General features: G+C 35.6%; 1 protein-coding gene across 1 annotated transcript in view; it reads right to left on the bottom strand.

Annotated features, from left to right (window-relative positions):
- Positions 1 to 19,508, bottom strand: part of LOC127160988 (B-cell receptor CD22-like) — a gene marked incomplete at its 5' end in the record, with an annotated part of 40,704 nt that overhangs the window by 13,853 nt on the left and 7,343 nt on the right. The window contains 3 exons of the mRNA XM_051103635.1: positions 10,160 to 10,456; positions 13,264 to 13,560; positions 18,808 to 19,074. Coding sequence (XP_050959592.1) covers positions 10,160 to 10,456; positions 13,264 to 13,560; positions 18,808 to 19,074 — 861 coding nt within the window. The remainder of the gene's footprint in view (positions 1 to 10,159; positions 10,457 to 13,263; positions 13,561 to 18,807; positions 19,075 to 19,508) is intronic.

The following is a 19,508-nucleotide window of genomic DNA, read 5'->3' on the forward strand; positions in this document are numbered from 1 at the left end:
GCTCTCACTGAGGGGGATTCTGGGAGTGGAGCTCCATGTGAGAGTTGGTGGAGGAGAGGAGCAGAGAGTCTCAGCAGAGCAGCGCAGGCTCACAGAGCTCCCCTCCAACACCTCCAACACCTCCTCCTGATCCTGCACCTCCTTCTGCTCCACATACAGCTGCACTGTGGGTTTGTGGGGAGAGTCTAAAACAGAGAAAGTAAAATGATAAAGACATCAACTTTTTAAACACTCATTTAACAGGTTTGTTATAAAAGTTTCAAATCACTCACCAATGACATTTATAGTGGAGAAGGCTTGTGTGTAGGTGAATTTCAGACTATCAGTCATAATCCTGAAGTAATATTTACCACTGTGATTTGAACTAACATTGTAAAAGACAGTGGTGCAGCTCTTCTCGTGTAGTTTTCCAGTTATTTTCCCACTGACCTTAGGTTTGGGATCACTGGAATTAAACACTTGATTGTCAACCCAATGTGTTCCATCTTTGAGCCACACTCCTGTAGCATTACTCTCAGTGAGGTCTGTGTCATAATAATTTTCAATCTCAAAAGTGCAGTTTATGATCACACAGGATCCACTGAGAGCTTCAATATTTTCTGGCAAACTGATGCTGAAATCTCTACAGCAAACACCTACAACACACACATAACAGAAACGTGAGAAATAATTTTAAAAATTATTACAAATATCAAGAAAAGAGGTCTGGAATGTTTTATTTATTTTTGTTAAATTAGTTTATAAATTGATATTGATACTGATATACCTTTCAACAGAAAACCAAGAAGAATTATTTTCTCTGCTGTCCAGATGTTCATATTTTCATTCAGTAAGGAACATCAACCTATAGGTGAAAAACTAATTGGAAGGAAAAAAGATAAATGCAACACGGGTAAACTGAACCACCCCCTGTACACCTCATTTATGCACAAATTCTGTTATATATTATCTGTTATAATACTTTCTGTGATTAAGAAACATTTCTTTGAGTTTGCAATAGTACTGACAACATGCAATCAAGATGAATAAATACTGCAATGACTCTGGAATTAGATATTTAAACAATTAGTTCATTTTGCTTTATCCATATAAAAATAAGCATAAGTAGAAATTAGTGATTAATAGTAAATAATTTAGTGTGATTTTTTTAATAATGTACAGTATTTGTAATAACGCTTATCATTAATTAAAGACAAATCTACCACTGTCCATATAATATATACTTTTTAAAAGTAATTTAATATATTGGATATGACAGCATCTGTTTATGTTCAATGAGTATATACATTTTAAGATTAATGTAATAGATGTAAAACAGCAAAAAGACTATTAAAATCTGACAGAGGGAATTTGTAAAAGAAATTGAAACTGACCTTCCTGAGAGTAAAAAATTGGGGAAACTCCTGTTTAGATTCCAAGTATCCGGTTGTAACTCCTGCTGCTGATTAGAGACGAGTGAAGCTGTGCTGCAGAAACAGAATCTGAAGCATAAACTACTGACTTGCATCAGATCTACTATAACTTCCCTTTTTCATCACATCACACCAGTACTTCCTGGATCAGGATTCCCCAATTTTTGTCAGGTTCAATTTCTTTCACAAATTCCCTCTGTCAGATTTTGATAGTCTTTTTGCTGTTTTACATCTATTACATTAATCTTAAAATGTAGGCAGCTCGGGCTCTGGAGGAATGGACGGGATTAGTGAAGGCTTGGGAGAGCTGGACGGGACCACGGCGTGGTGTGCGGGGAATGAGTAGTATGACGAAGAAGACCAGAAAGTGCACATTTATTAAATAATCCACAATAGGGGCAGGAACAGCAGGGTCATCCACACGCACGCAAGGGAAGACAATGACTGAACAAACAAAATAAAATATAAAGAACAGTACTAACAAAATACAAAAACTAAACGACTGAATGACTTCCTGAATGACGTATATGGACCGACAAACAAACGTAAACACAACCAACCTTAAATAGACAGACGAACAAATCAGGGGGAGACAGGTGAACAATCAAACAGTGACATAATAATTACAAACGGAACAGGAAGGACCAAATAAGGGCATACGGGGAAAACAAACAAAACAGTCCAAAAGGTCTGACACATAGAAGTAGAAGGTTTTTTCTTGTTGTTTGATAAGTACAGTGATTTTTGGAAGAAAATTACATTTGTTGGACAGTTTGACAGCTTTACAATTCAGAAAGACTTAAAACTTATAAAGACTTATAAAAAAAGACTCTCGTATGAGCCATGAGAGGCCATATTGTGAAAACTGCTTTATTAGTGTCTATTTTCATAATACAGCAGTCTTAAGTGTCTTATTATGCATTGTATAAAACAGTTTCTATATATAAAAAAAAAATAAAAATTAAGTATTTGATATAAAACATTATTATTATTATTTTTTTTTTTTTTTTTTTTTATTTATGGACTTTTTACACCTTTATTGTGAGAGGACAGTGGAGAACTGACAGGAAAGTACTGGGAGGAGAAAGGGGAACAGGATTGGCAAAGGACCTCGAGGTGGGATTCAAACTTATATTGCGCTATATGTTGATGCACTAACTACAAGGCTACTGATGCTGACACATATAAAACATTATTTTAACAAGCTAATTGTCGGACATCATTTGACTAGAATATATAGTTCCTGACTTGATGACACAATGTTGTGATGTGCCTGTAATGATTTACCTGCAAACTGCAGATGAGAGAGAGGCAGCTGAAGTTGTTTTCTTGCAGTTCCATGAGTGTTGTTGCTGACACACTGCAGAGTGGATGTGTGTGTGAGAGACTGATGTAGAGTGATGGAGCTCCTCAAGCCTGTGCTGCTCAATCGCTCTTCACTGATCAACGTGTTTGAAGAGTTAGTGACAGGACGTCCAGACAGATGCCACTCCAGTTCAGGAGAGGGATTCCCATCAACCTCACAGAAACACACAGGTACATCAGTTCTGGTACAGCTGGAGGATGGAGAGATTTTAGGGGCATCTGAAAGTATTAAAATGAGAAAAACAGAATATCTGTAACTGTAATTCTGCTCCTGTCAGTGATAAATGTTACAGCTCAGCACTGCTGGATTTGCATCACTGCTGCAGGTCAGAGTCACTGAACTGCCCAGGAAATTGCTGAAGCTGAAGTGTTTTTAGGGGCATTTGAGAAGAAAACATGAAAGATTCATAGAGAAAAGCCAACTGGAGTACTGGGGAAGGTTACATACTGTATACAGTGGCCCAATTATTTGGACATAAACGTCACAATACATTTGCATTAGTTAACAAAATATCAAAACAAGTGGCATTTATTTTAAAGATGTGATGTGGTTTAATATTTTGTTATTTAATGTGATATTCAGACATGTTGTGTGGCTGAAGAGTCCAAATATGTTTTGGGGCCACTGTATTAAGTGACCATCATTTACTGACTCTCATGATGATCCAAACTGTGTACATATTATTCTTTTGAGTGTTGTTTTGGAGCCCACTGACTTTGAAAGGGTCATGAACTGAGAAACCAAATTTCCCTTGATCTTTTGACAACTGACTTATATTTCACCCAAAATATCACTTACGCCCTTCTGGTTCTCACCCCTTGATATATACTTCTGCTCTAGTCTTAAAGAGACAGTTCTCCTAAAAAAACCCACTGACTTTCATTGTATGGCTTATCTTCTTTAGTGTTCTACAGAAGAAAGAAATTCATACAGATTTGAAATAGCAAAAAAAAAAAAAAAACACTGTCATGAAAAAAGGTTTGAAGAATGTATATCCAAACTATACATTTTATAACTGAATTTAAGGTGAGAACCTGAGCAAGTAAAATGGGTTATGTAAGGTACTCACACTGAATGTCCAGCATCACTGATGAGTTTTGGCTGCCATGTTGGTTCTGAGCTGTACAGTGGCACCAGCCTCTGTGTTTCAGGTCGGTCCTATTGATGGTAAGAGTGTGTCCAGTCTGCAGCTGCTCCAACTGTCCTTCACTCTCTCTGGACCAGGTGTAGTTCAACACTGCTGGATTTGCATCACTGCTGCAGATCAGAGTCACTGAATTGCCCTCCAACACAGAGCTGGAGGGAATCACAGACACTGATGTGTTTTTAGGTGAATCTGAAGGGAAAACAAATTTAGGGCCTCACAATTAAAATCACAATAATATAATTCACAAGTCGAAACTAAAAAGCATCACAAAGCATCACTTACACTGAACATGTAATGTGATGTTGTTCTGTGCTGTTTTGTTCTCGTCCTGTAGCTGGTAGGTTATAGTGCAGGTGAAAGTGACTCGGTGAGTAGCAGTGAAGTTCAGATCAGAGATGAGCTCCTGTAGTCTGCTGCTCTCACTGAGGGGGATTCTGGGAGTGGAGCTCCATGTGAGAGTTGGTGGAGGAGAGGAGCAGAGAGTCTCAGCAGAGCAGCGCAGACTCACAGAGCTCCCCTCCAACACCTCCAACACCTCCAACACCTCCAACACCTCCTCCTGATCCTGCACCTCCTTCTGCTCCACATACAGCTGCACTGTGGGTTTATGGGAAGAGTCTAAAACAGAGAAAGTAAAATGATAAAGACATCAACTTTTTAAACACTCATTTAACATGTTTGTTATAAAAGTTTAAAATCACTCACCAATGACATTTATAGTGGAGAAGGCTTGTGTGTAGGTGCATGCCAGATTACCACTCATGATTCTGAAGAAATATTGTAAAAGATAGTGTTGCAGCTCTTCTCGTGTAGTTTTCCAGTTATTTTCCCACTGACCTTAGGTTTAGGATCACTGGAATTAAACACTTGATTGTTCTCTGCATGTGTTCCATCTTTGAGCCACACTCCTGTAGCTGCACTCTCAGTGAGGTCTTTGTCATACTTGTCCTCAGTTTCAAACCTGCAGTTTATGATCACACATGATCCACTGAGAGCTTCAATATTTTCTGGCAAACTGATGTTGAAATCTCTACAGCAAACACCTACAACACAAACATCATAGAAATGTGAGAAATAATTTTAAAAATTATTACAAATATCAAGAAAAGAGGTCTGGAATATTTTATTTTTATTTTTGTTATTTAGTTTATAAATTGATATTGATATACCTTTCAACAGAAAACCAAGAAGAATTATTTTCTCTGCTGTCCAGATGTTCATATTTTCATTCAATAAGGAACATCAACCTATAGGCGAAAAACAAACTGCAAGGAAAAAAGATAAATGCAATACTGGGTAAACTGAGCCACCCCCAATACATCTCATTTATGCACAAATTATGTTATATATTATCTGTTATAATACTTTCTGTGATTAAGAGACAATTTTTTAAGTGACAACATGCCATCAAGATGAATAAATACTGCAATGAACTTGGAATTAGATATTTAAACAATAAGGTCACTTTGCTTTATCCGTATAAAAATAAGCATAAGTAGAAATTAATGATTAATAGTAAATAATTTAGTGTGATTTTTTTTTCAATAATGTACAGTATTTGTAATAATGCTTATCATTAAAGACATCTACCACTGTCCATATAATATATACTTTTTAAAAGTAATTTAATATATTGGATATGACAGCATCTGTTTATGTTCAGTGAGTATATTAATTTTAGATTAATGTAATAGATGTAAAACAGCAAAAATGAAATCAAAATCTGACAGAGGGAATTTGTAAAAGAAATTGAATCTGACCTTCCTGAGAGCAGAAAGTGTGGGAAACTCCTGTTTAGATCCCAAGTTTCCAGCTGTTACACCTGCTGCTGATTAAAGATGGAGTGAAGCTGTGCTGCAGAAACAAAATCTGAAGCATAATCTACTGACTTGCATCAGATCTATTATAACTTCCCTTTTTTCATCACATCACAGCAGTACTTCCTGGATCAGCATTAACATGTATTGTTCACACAAAGACTTTAATTTAATTTCTATTAATAAACTCTATTGCTGCAAAAACTATACAACTTGCATAAATTTGTACATTTATCTAATTTAAGTCTGTTGTCACACAAAGCTTTAGTTTGGCTTCAGAAAACCTCAGATGTAGTGCACAGGTTTTACAGATGTATGAGGGAGAGGGAAAAAAGTCAGGTGATAATGTAAATAATAAACAATATTATAAATGGAAAAAACCTAAATCAGTTAAAATTAAACTAGTGTTACATGAGCAACAGCCTACAGCATCTCTGTGGATAATGTGCTCATAATGCTGCTCTCTGCTGGTCAAATGATGAAGCACCAGTACAGTTCATTAGCTCTTTGGGTAATGTTTTCATTTTTATTTTAATGAAATATATTTAACCAGAGAAAAAAAAAAGATCAGAAGAATCATGCAAGATGTAAAAATAACAAACATGTACATCACCCCAAAAAAAAGAAAAAAAGAAAAGAACCAAAAGCCACCAGAATCAAGAATCAAAAAGCCACCATACTGGGCCAAGCATTTACAAAAGCTTTTTGGAAATCCTCTTACTTTCAGGATGATTATCTCTAGAAGGGTAGGAAAGAAACAGGAAATCAGAAGCATGTTGTAGCCATTTATGAAAGTGTTTTATTTTATTTGTGTTTAAATATTATTTATTTGTGTTTTATTTAGTTCAATTTGTTAATTAAGAAAGAAATTTGTAAGCGTCATGAGGGCGTGGAAAATTGGACGGCAGTAGGCCAGAAGAAAGGGAGTGGGACAGATATCATTTTTTGACCACTTCAAATGTTCTGTTTTTTCGTAAAATTCCTTCTTTTTCGTTTGTTATAATTTGTATCTTAACTTTAATATAATTCTGTTGCTGAGTTATTTAGCGAATAAAAATCCAAAATAAACATATCTTGGAATGAAGTGCATTCAGAACAAAACCCGCTGCCATGCTTCCGCGGCCGAGACAAAAGGCCAAGACAGCATTCTGTACCGTAAAAACTAACATTTTTATATAGCAAATAGCTCCATAAAAAGGCTCAAACCTAAAATATTCATGCACATACATTATATTTGTATTTACCTAGGTAGCCCATAAAAAAAGATTTAGCACTACGACTTAAACCATTCCTGTTATAAACTGACCTCTAAAGAGGAACTTTGAGCAATCATGGCGGTTATTAAGCCTCTTATTAAGAAACCACAACTAGACCCTAGTGAACTGGCAAATTATAGACCCATTTCTAATCTTCCATTTATGTCTAAAATTTTAGAGAAAGTTATATCTGCTCAACTGTGCTCATTCTTGCAAAAAAATGATATTTATGAAGAATTTCAGTCAGGTTTCAGGCCCCATCACAGCACAGAAACTGCACTTGTTAAAATCACTAATGACTTGCTTCTTGCATCAGACCAAGGCTGCATCTCATTGCTAGTTTTACTTGATCTTAGTGCTGCGTTCGACACTATAGATCATGACATACTAATAGATCGACTACAAAATTATGCAGGTATCCAAGGGCAGGCTTTAAAATGGTTTAGATCCTACCTGTCTGATCGCTACCACTTTGTTTATTTAAATGGGGAGTCATCTCAGTTATCACCAGTAAAGTATGGAGTGCCACAAGGATCTGTTCTAGGTCCTCTACTATTTTCAATATACTTGCTGCCCCTTGGTAATATTATTAGAAAACACGGGATTAGTTTCCATTGTTATGCTGATGATACTCAACTATATATCTCAACAAGACCAGATGAAACTTCTGAATTATCGAAGTTAACAGAGTGTGTTAAAAATGTAAAAGATTGGATGACCAACAATTTTCTGCTATTAAATTCAGATAAGACAGAAATATTACTTATTGGACCTAAAAACAATACACAGAATCTTTTGACTTACAATTTACAACTAGACGGATGTACTGTTACTTCCACTACAGTCAAAAGCCTGGGTGTTATATTAGACAGCAACTTGTCTTTTGAAAATCATATTTCTCATGTTACAAAAACAGCATTCTTCCATCTTAGAAACATTGCCAAGCTGCGAAACATGTTACCTGTTTCTGATGCAGAAAAGCTAGTTCACGCATTCATGACCTCTAGACTGGACTATTGTAATGCACTACTAGGTGGTTGTCCTGCATCTTCAATAAACAAGCTACAGATAGTCCAAAATGCAGCTGCTAGAGTCCTTACCAGGTCAAGAAAGTATGATCATATTACCCCAATCTTAAAGTCTCTGCACTGGCTACCTATTAGGTTCCGCATCAGCTAAAAAATAGCACTACTTACCTATAAGGCACTTAACGGTTTAGCTCCTGCGTACCTAACTAGTATTCTACCACGCTACAATCCATCACGCTCCCTAAGGTCGCAAAACTCTGGACTGTTGGTAGTACCTAGGATAGCAAAGTCCACTAAAGGAGGTAGAGCTTTTTCACATTTGGCACCCAAACTCTGGAACAGCCTTCCTGATAACGTTCGGGGTTCAGACACACTGTCTCTGTTTAAATCTAGATTAAAGACGCATCTTTTTAGCCTTATGTGCATGTACCCTACAACATGTTCTAGAGATTAGTTTTTGAACCTGTGTGTATGTGTGTATATATCAGCTTTTGCAAAGAGCTATTGATGTATTTCCTCGAGCTTCACACTGCCTTAGATCCTGCTCTCTAATGTGATCACTGTTGTGCTGTGGAGGAAATTAAAGAATGTTGTTGTTCTAAAGGTAATCATGGTGTTTAGTAAGTATTTATACCTTATAATTCAGACACAATATGGCTAGTCACAGTACTTCTATTCTATTCAGTACTTCTGTTACAGTACGTCTATTTCTGCCCCACCACAAGTTTTGTCACTCTGGAATGAATCTATGTTTTTGAATGAACTGGTTGAGTGAATGATTTCATGACTCATTCATAATGACAGTCATTAGTCAGTCCAGACTAGCGTATCCATATAAGCCTGCAGAAAGAGTCACTGACAATCTCCACCATTAATTCACAGACCAACAGCCTGGAATGTGTAAACACAGACAGGTGGGTGATACAAATACAGAAAAGTTCCTGTTGGACTATGGATGATTTCTAATGGCACTGTGCACCCTTGAAGGGCACTGTAGATAGGGGGCACCACATGACAGGTCATTCCAATTCTCTTACTTCTTTTTTACACAATCAACACTATCAAGCTCCTAAAAGTCCAAAAGACATTGTATAACAAATAATAGGCTTACCTGAAAATATATTGCCAGAAACAGTACATAAAATGACACAGAAATGATAACAAACAAATGTGCACATAAAATGTTTTGTAATGCATCAGGCTTGAAAACGTAAGAATCCATGTGCAGTTAGTTGTTTTCTGTTAGATTATGAATACAAATGAAAACTCTTAAGAGATAAAATCTCATGTCAAGTCTTTTATGTGGAAATATATGCAGTATATAAAAATCCAGAAATCACAGCTGACTAAGGATGACAAAGGAGGAGATAAAATGTCTATTTGTTGTTTATTGTGTGTCACCTCTCTTAATGTTCAGAGTGTCATATTCAGAGGGTGGAGCAGAGAGATGAAGGGAAGCATATGTGCCAGCTGCCTCATTCTGAGCCTGAAAACAAAAACACTCTTCAACACCATCATCATCATCATGGTGACTTACTATATCTACTATTATCTAAGAAGACTCACCTTCAGCTTGGTGGACAATCTGAAAAATCATAAATTAGTTATTAAAAAAAGTTCAAGCTCAGCACATCAGTACATTTATCTCTTGTTTGAGAAATGTGTTGTTACTGTCTGAATGACTTACTGTCTCATTTTGTAGAGTCCAAGTCCAACAGTCAGAGCGTACAGAACCAGAATCAGTGTTAATATGATCAAGAGTAAAACTGTAGACTGTTGACAATCTAAAAACACACAATATGCACATGAAACAGAAAAATATAGGACACAGCAGAAACAGAGAAAAGTAAGAGTCCCAATACTGTCAAAGTAGTATTTACATGGAACGCAGTATCTTGACTTTGTAGTAAAATGGGAGTTGAAGATTTTTTCTTGCTGTGAATTTTGGAGGAAATTACAGGTGTTGTACAGTTTGACAGCTTTACAATTCAGAAAAACTTAATACATAATAAAAATATTAAGGAATTCACATGAAACATTATTTTAGCAAACTAATTCTTTGACGAACATCATTTCACTAGAATAGTTCCTGACGTGATGACACAATGTTGTGATGTGCCTGTAATGATTTACCTGCAAACTGCAGATGACAGAGAGGCAGTTGAAGTTGTTTTCTTGCAGTGCCATGAGTGTTGTTGCTGACACACTGCAGAGCGGATGTGTGTGTGAGAGACTGATGTAGAGTGATGAAGCTCCTCAAGCCTGTGCTGCTCAATCGCTCTTCACTGATGAACGTGTTTGAAGAGTTAGTGACAGGACGTCCAGACAGATGCCACTCCAGTTCAGGAGAGGGATTCCCATCAACCTCACAGAAACACACAGTTACATCAGTTCTGGTACAGCTGGAGGATGGAGAGATTTTAGGGGCATCTGAAAGTATTAAAATGAGAAAAACAAAAACTGTAATGATTCTGCTACTTTCAATGATAAATGTTACAGTTCAGCACTGCTGGATTTGCATCACTGCACCGCTTTGCGTCACTGAACTGCCCAGGAAATTGCTGAAGCTGAAGTGTTTTTAGGGGCAACTGGGGAAGGTTACATACTGCATACAGTGGCCAATTATTTGGACATAAACAGCACTAAACATATAAATACATTTGCATTAGGTAACAAAATAGCAAAACAAGAGGCATTTATTTTAAAGATGTCATGTGGTTTAATATTTTGTTATTTAATGTGAAAATACTCAGACATGTTGTGTGGCTGAAGAGTCCAAACATGTTCAAATATGTTTTGGGGCCATTGTATAATGAGAGAGAGAATTCTGCCATCATTTACTGACTCTCATGATGATCCAAACTGTGTACATGTTGTTCTTTTGAGTGTTGTTTTGGACCCTATTGACTTTGAAAGGGTCATAAACTGAGAACCCAAGATTCCCTTGAGCTTTTGACAGTTGACTTATATTGAAGAAAGTCTGCGAAAACGACAGCTTTTTGAATGTTCCACTCTATGATGTAATAGGTAGACAAGCACTGTCTCAACAGAAAAAGATCGACATTGCTCCCTGTTTAGCCCCACTCACTGATTCACACATGTAGTGTTTACCAAAGAGGCAAAGATGCAGGTTTACGCAGAAACCAAACAATAAAGATGGCTCTGAAAACAACAGGATGCTCTTTGCATTGTCTTCCTTCTGATCCCAACATTAGGAAACAGTGGATGAAATTTATATTTAATGACGTTCCAGTCCGTGTCAGTAAGAACTCAGTCCTTTGTTTACTTCATTTTACGGCAGATCTGTTTACAATCACCCATAGCGTCAGCGAAGCGGTGCTTGTTCCCTTATCTCAGGGAACCAAGGTTATATAGTAACCGGAGTGACACAATTTGATGCAGGAAGTCCAAAAGATTAAAACTAAAAGACGCCTATATTGGATCCAACAGTGATGTTGCAAAAGTGTGAGTAACTGTTTTCATTACGTGGTCACTATTGGTTGATCTCTTCTTACAGATGATATATATTTGATATATACTGAGTTAATTATGTGTTTTAAACCTAAATCACAGCAGCGTCCATCTATGAGGAATGAATGTACACTGTTAGCCAACCATAGGAGTGGACATTTACTTCTGAGTCTACAATCCACCACGCCTATTCAAAACAGAGTGTTGTGCTGAGGGGGAATAAAAGCAGTACAGAAAATAGCCTGTAACATTGTAAGTGGACACCAGAGAACAGCACAAAATAAAAAAAACAAAGGCAGTTCAACCCCTTTAACTGTCATCGTTAATTTTAGCACTTGTGACCTCTGTTTTTCCAATGGCTCTGACCTCCCCACACTCTTAGTCTAGCACGCTGCAAAAAACACTGTCACAAACCAATGTGGCTTAATAAGCTACATTGCTGATGCATCAACAGTCAGAAGAGTGCATTTGCAAAACACTACAGTCTTACTGACTAGAATCCAGATGGCCGCCATATCAATTGGCTTGCCTCAAGAGTACCTTTGGAAAAACTGTTTGAATAAGTGCCATTACATATACAGTGCCATGTGGTTTGGTATTTTGTTATTTAATGCAATAATATTCAGACATTAAGTGACTCAAGTGTCCAAAAGTCTTCAAACATGGGCCACTTGAGAGTATCGAGGGGTGAGAATCAGAAGGGCGTAAGTGACATTTCACCAAGTCACATGCGTCTTTATGGCACCAATGTTTTATTCCATTTCATGTATAAAAATATGGACGCATCTGATGACAATATAAACAAAGCATTACATTAAAGGAGCAGTTCACTTCCGGAACAAAAATTTACAGCTAATGTACTCACCCCGTTGTCATCCAAGATGTTCATGCCTTTCTTTCTTCAGTCATAAAAAAAACTCCCATCTCATTTTCTCCTCCAACTTCAAAATCACTCCTACAGCACAGTTTTACCTTTTTTTGTAAAGGGTGTTTGACCTTCTTTGCATGTTTACTTTGTAAACACTGGGTCGGTACTTCTACAGTGGTGTAGGATGATTTTGAAATTGGAGGAGAAAATGAGATGGGAGTTTTTCGACATATTCTAACTGTATTGACCCGGATTACACAGAGTACGCATGCACATGGCAGAGCTAGACAAGATGAGCATTCGAGGTTAAAAAGTACATACATTTTTTATTTTTGTAGAAAATTACCGGTTGTTTCGCTAGATAAGACCCTTTTTCCTCGGCTGGGATCGTTTAGAGTCCTTTGAAGCTGCATTTAAACTACATTTTGGACGTTCAAACTCGCAGGCACCATTGAAGTCCATTATATGAAGATAATTTCTGAAATGTTTTCCTCAAAAAACATAATTTCTTTACGACTGAAGAAAGAAAGACATGAACATCTTGGATGACAAGGGGGTGAGTACATTGTCTGTAAATTTTTGTTCTGGAAGTGAACTACTCCTTTAATGAGTTTAAAAGAAATAACAATCTATTGTGATAACATAAAATATCACATAAAAAGCTCTTATATCAAATTAGTTAACTGAGGCCCAGTTTCACAGACAGGGCTGACAGATTTATGTATATTTTCACAATACAGCAGTCTTAGGTTCCTTATGTATTGTATAAAACAGTTTCAACATAATAAATATATTAAGGTTTTAGCATAAAACATTATTTTAGCTAATTCTTTGACGGATATCATTTCATTAGAATATATAGTTCCTGACATAATGACACAATGTTGTCATGATTCACCTGCAAACTGCAGATGAGAGAGAGGCAGCTGAAGTTGTTTTCTTGCAGTTCCATGAGTGTTTTTGCTGACACACTGCAGAGTGGATGTGTTTGTGAGTGACTGATGTAGAGTGATGGAGCTCCTCAAGCCTGTGCTGCTCAATCGCTCTTCACTGATGAACGTGTTTGAAGAGTTAGTGACAGGACGTCCAGACAGATGCCACTCCAGTTCAGGAGAGGGATTCCCATCAGCCTCACAGAAACACACAGGTACATCAGTTCTGTAACAGCTGGAGGACGAAGAGATTTTAGGGGCATCTGAAAGTATTAAAATGAGAAAAACAATAACTGTAATCATTCTGCTCCTGTCAATGATAAATGTTGCTTTTGGACCCAACGGACTTTAAAGGAGAAGTCCACTTCCAAAACAAAGATTCACATAATGTACTCACCCTCTTGTCATCCAAGATGTTCATGTCTGTCTGTCTTCAGTCGTAAAGAAATTATGTTTTTGGAGGAAAACATTTCAGCATTTTTCTCCATATAATGGACTGATATGGTGTCCCGATTTTGAACTTCCAAAATGCAGTTTAAATGCGGCTTCAAACAAATCCCAAATGCGGTTGTAAATGTTTTTTTCCGGTTCATGACAGTTAGGGTATGTCCCTATATCCCATCTTGTGTTCTCCCTCAACTTCAAAATCATCCTATACAGCTGTTTTACCTTTTTTGTTAAGGGTGTTTGATCTTCTTTGCATGTTCACTTTGCATAGACTGTGTCGGTACTTCTGCAGCGATGTAGGATTATTTTGAAATGATTTTTGAACAATGAACACAAATAAGAAAGATGAGCAAACTCAGTATTTTTATTTCTTCATTTGAGCGGTCAACTTGACATTATTGCGCATGCGCAAAGTGCCGTCGCTGAACTATACACGGAGTTTACTGCTTCAAACATAAACAACGATGGCAAAGGGAGTGGATGTCTTCTTTTAAGGTGTTCTTTCTGCCCAGATTTAATATAGAAAGTAAGCCAAATAAACTACACAGTTAGGTTTGTAAATGTTCTTTAAAGAAAGAATAAACATTGTTGAATGAAGTCTGGCGGCTAACTAGTTAGCTAGCTTTGTTTTTCCAAGCACGATCAGCTAACGTTAGCATTTGCAAGGTATGTATACAGATATATTTTTATAGATACAGTTCAAATGTCGATTAAACGAATATATAATTAACCAGATAGAGGTTAATTATGTGTTGTATTTCGTTGTGCTAGGCGATATAACTTACTAGTTTATCTGGCACACAGTTGTTGTTGTTTTTTTTATTTTTTTTTTGTGAATCCGCGATACTGGTGCATATATGTGAAAGTGCAAGACGTGTAAGATGACAAACGTGTTTATTGACACAACGGAAGCCTGCAGAAAATATGCGATCACAGATTCATCTCTCTGTAGCAGCTTAGTTCGCTTAAATTGTCAAATACACATAAAGTTATGTCAAAATGTGATTATTTACATAAACAATCACTTGTAAGTCTGAAATGAGAGTCAGCGTCTGAGATAAAATCGCCTGTGTGTCAGTAAATTTGATCCGTGCATTAACGTTAGCCTCATAAACCTGCTGATATTTGTTCCGTTAATGTTACAAAAAAATAAAAAAATAAAAAAATAAAAAGCTAAAACAACACTCACTCCTCTTGACTGAACAAATTTAGCAGCTTCAATAAGAGTCAGTTTTTTCCATACAGTGAAGATATGCAGTATTTTTTTATACATGTATTTTTTGTATTATTTCTGACTTATTTCTGTACTGGTAAAAACTAGTCCTTATCCAGAATTTTATTATTATTATTTTTGTTATGTTTTAAACATTTAATGTCAATATTTAGTAGGAAATATAATTTTTTTATTTATTTTTTTTTTTTTTTACTGCAGGACACAAAGCCAGAGGATGTCCACACCAAAGGTATGAAGATGAGCATCTTAACTATTACTGGAAGATGATGTTGTCATCCACTCAAACCTAAAGGTGCCTAGGATGTAGTACTAGAGACGCAGATTGTGTTGGAATATATACATGGCCTTACCACTGCTGTTGCTGTCCTCTTTGGCTTAATTTAGAGCATCCAAAAAAATGAAAATTCTGTCATCATTTACTCACAGCCATGTCGATCCAAACCCATAAGACATTTGTTCATCTTTAATACACAAATGAAGATATTTTTAATGAAACCTGAGATATTTCTGTCCATTCACTGAAAAACTATGCACCTAAAATTCTGATGCTTCAAAATGTTCATAAAGAGATTGTAAAACAAATACATAAGAATCGAATGGTTTAAACAAAGTCTTCTGAAGAGACGTGATCACATTACACATCACGCATTTCACACTAAATGCTGCTCCATCTCTGCAAGTGCTGTGAGTTTGAGCCTTATATAACGTATTAAAAAAAAAAAAAAACAGAAATTGTATTATATTTTAGTTTTCTATACAGTGATAGCTTAAAAGCTATGTCAATTAGCACTGCATTATAAGTACACTCTAAAAAGATGGTTCTTTAAAGGTCTATTTAGAACCGAGTTTAGGTATTTTTTTTTTTTTATTCCTGGCTTTTTACAAAAAAAAAAAAAAAAAAAAAAAAAAAAAAAATTGTAACTGTCAAAACACCTCATTACTCATTTTCTGGACATCAACTATCCAGCTACACAGACTATCAACACAGTTTCAACAGGTGAAGTTCTTTCTTACAATGTCTATAAAATTTTAACTTTCATATTGTAACTTGTTTCCCATTGCCAATAATGTCTTTTTCTTTTTTTTAGGTTCTTTTTTGTGTGACCAGCTCTGTTCGGTTAAGGATACTCTCTTCTCCACTAAGTAATAGAGGTAATGAGTTTATTCATTGTTAGATTTTTCTTAAAATTATTACTTAAGTCTATGCTTAAGTGTTAAAGCTATATAAAACTATCCTAAGATCCCACTTTAAATCACTTTTTCTTTTTTTTAATATTTTGAAGGGCATACTGCTTATATGTCAATTTTTGCTTATGGCCTTCATAAGCATAATTGTTTTTACATAAACACATGGACACTCTTTAACTGTAAACTCAACTGTGTATTTCAGATGCATCATATTCACAACCTCATCATCTGCAGAGAAACTGCCACTCAATCACACCACATTGATGGGCTTAAAGGCATCACAGAGGATCCTGAAGATACATTATTCCTGGAAATTTTGTCATTTATTTTCTATTTCTATTTTTACTTTCTAATGTATTTTTTTCATGTTCATTGTCAACTGTCATTTATTATTTGTATTTAGCCAATAACTGTTTTTAGAGCATTTTCATTTTTGCTTCAAGTTCATGTCAATTAAAAAAATAAAAGTACCTAACTGAAACTACATGCTGTTTTGTTTAGTTTTTGTGTGAGTGTGTAAAACCCTAATACAGGTTAAAATACATTATAGGAAAAACAAAAATGTTAATAGATAATATATGTAAATAATATTTATAAGTAAAACTAGTATCAAAGGTATAAATATACTAATATTAATGAAAATAAACTATTTTCAAATGTACTAATTTTCTAAATCCTATTTCATGCATCCCTACAATTGCGTCTCTTCAGGAGACTTAAACTGCTCAATTCATATTAACTTATATATTTATTTAATTATTTATGATCTCTTTATGAACGCTTTGAAGTTTTGGGTGAACAGCCTTTCAATACAGAAGTCTCTCAAATTTCATTAAAATATTTTAATTTGTGTTGAGTGTGAACAACGGTTTAGAACAACATGGGAGTGAGTAAATGATACATTTTCAGAATAATTTTGGTTGAATTATTCCTTTAAGTGTTGTGTTAATAGTTGAAATATTTTGCTTCTTGATCCAGTGTGTTTGTTGCATTATGGATGCGCCAAAATAATAGATGGAGCAAGATGAACGTTTAAAATGACGGTAAAGTTTAGCTTCCTTTAAATTATATAAAAGTTTTTTTTTTTGTGACTTTTGATTTAAAACTTTACTTAAGGCTGCAGAATTTTAATATTTTTAATGTTACATTTTTCTGGCACTTAAATAATTTTTAAGTGTGTGTTTTTTGTTTAAGAGTGTTTTTATTGTAAATAGTCACATCCTAGTTACATCATAGTTTGAGTGGAGAAAAGCTAAATTGTGTTCATTTTGCAGAATGCCAATAAATACTTTCTGTAATGATGACAAAATCTTGTTTGTGTTATATTTACAGTATTGTTCATACTGCATGCATTTGTATTCTTAAAGGATGTGGAGGAGCATACAATGTGGCTTAGAGTCTGGATGTAAGATTTAAAGTTATACATTTAAATAGTAAAAAATGCAGTTGAGTTGGCTTAAAATACTAAAGCAACCGGCTGCAAAGCTTTTTTGAGGTTACTGAACTTCAAGCAAAAAATTACTGGCACAACTTAGTTCTTGAAGTTCAGTAAACTCAAAAAGCTTTGCAGCTGGTTACCTTAATATTTTAAGTTGAGTCAACTTAACAATTTAAGTTAATCTGCTGCAAAGCATTTTTGAGTTTACTGAACTTCAAGAAGTAAGTTGTGCCAACTCTGACTGGTAGTTCACTCAACTTCACTGAAGTTCACTGAACTTTTATATATGAGTTGGCACAACTTCCCTCCTTTAAAGTTGAGTAAACTCAAAATTGCTGTGCAGCAGATTAACTTAATTTTTTTAAGTTAACTCAACTTTTTATTTTTTACAGTGAAGGCAAGACAAGATGAGCATTTGAGAATAGAAAGTATTTAAACTGTATTTTTTTAATGAAAATAACTGGTCGTTTTGCTTGTTTCCACCGCATTTGGGATCGTTTGAAGCTGCATTTAAACTGCCTTTTGGAAGTTTAAAATTGGGGCACCATATCAGTCTGCTGAATGCTGAAATGTTTTCCTCAAAAAACTATTTCTTTACAAATGAAGAAAAAAAGACATGAACATCTTGGATGACAAAGGGGTGAGTACATTATATGTAAATATAATTTGTTTTGGAAGTGGACTGACATTGTTAACTTTAACACTTGTGATCTCTGTTTTTCCACTGGCTCTGTCCTCTTCACACTAGTTAGATCAGCATGATGTAAAAATGCAGCAAAAACAGTGTCACAAACGCATGTGTGAATTGTGGCTAAATAAGCTACAGTGCTGCATCAACAGTCATAACACTTACTGACTAGAATCCAGACATACTTGTCTGAAGGTCTCAAGCTACAATGTTTGGAACTCAACAGAAACAGACTGAAGCACAAATCAGTATGAATCTTGAGTTTGTGAACTTAAAGCTCTAACTGTGTCCCACATTTAAATAAAACTGAAATAAACAGTAATGTGGTAAGGTTAACGGAACAAATTAGAGGCTTTTTAATTATTATTTGGGATTGAATTTAATAAGAATAAACTTTTTTTTTATAGTAGCTATTATTGCGTCAAAACACAATAACGGCATCATAACTGTTCATTTCATAATTTTACTAAATTAAAGGTGCTAATGAGTGCTAATAGCTGTTACGTATTACTCACACTGAATGTCCAGCATCACTGATGAGTTCTGGCTGCCATGTTTGTTCTGAACTGTACAGTGGTACCAGCCTCTGTGTTTCAGGTCGGTCCTATTGAAGGTAAGAGTGTCTCCAGTCTGCAGCTGCTTCAACTGTCCTTCACTCTCTCTGGACCAGGTGTAGTTCAACACTGCTGGATTTGCATCACTGCTGCAGATCAGAGTCACTGAACTGCCCTCCAACACAGAGCTGGAGGGAATCGCTAAAGTTGACATGTTTTTGGGGCCATCTGAGGAAAAGAAAAATGGTTAATTTAGGAAGGAATAACCAAAGACTTTAGATAAACAAAGATGTATATCTAAAGCACTCCTATAAATTATGAATGAGAGAAAGTGCAACTTCCAATATGGCAGAATAGTCCTGCCTTCTACATAAAAGAGCCAATCATGGCACTGCCAAAACAATCAACATTTTGAGACACATGCTTAGAACTATAAACAATAGCTGGTCTAGTGCAAAATTAAGCTTTTTTAAAAGCTACTTGAGCATAAGAAACAAAATTTATGATGCAGTTGTTGTCAGATTTCATTCAAAAATTTGATGTTTCCTCATTCAGAGAGATTGGAGCTGCACTTGCATGATTGAAATAGCAGCCTGAGAGGCGTTTCAAAGATGGCCACCAAATGAATTGGCTTGCCTCAGAGTACCTTTGGAAGAACTGTT

This window comes from Labeo rohita, unplaced genomic scaffold (genome assembly GCF_022985175.1).
Source record: "Labeo rohita strain BAU-BD-2019 unplaced genomic scaffold, IGBB_LRoh.1.0 scaffold_517, whole genome shotgun sequence".
Classification (NCBI taxonomy): Eukaryota; Metazoa; Chordata; class Actinopteri; order Cypriniformes; family Cyprinidae; genus Labeo; species Labeo rohita.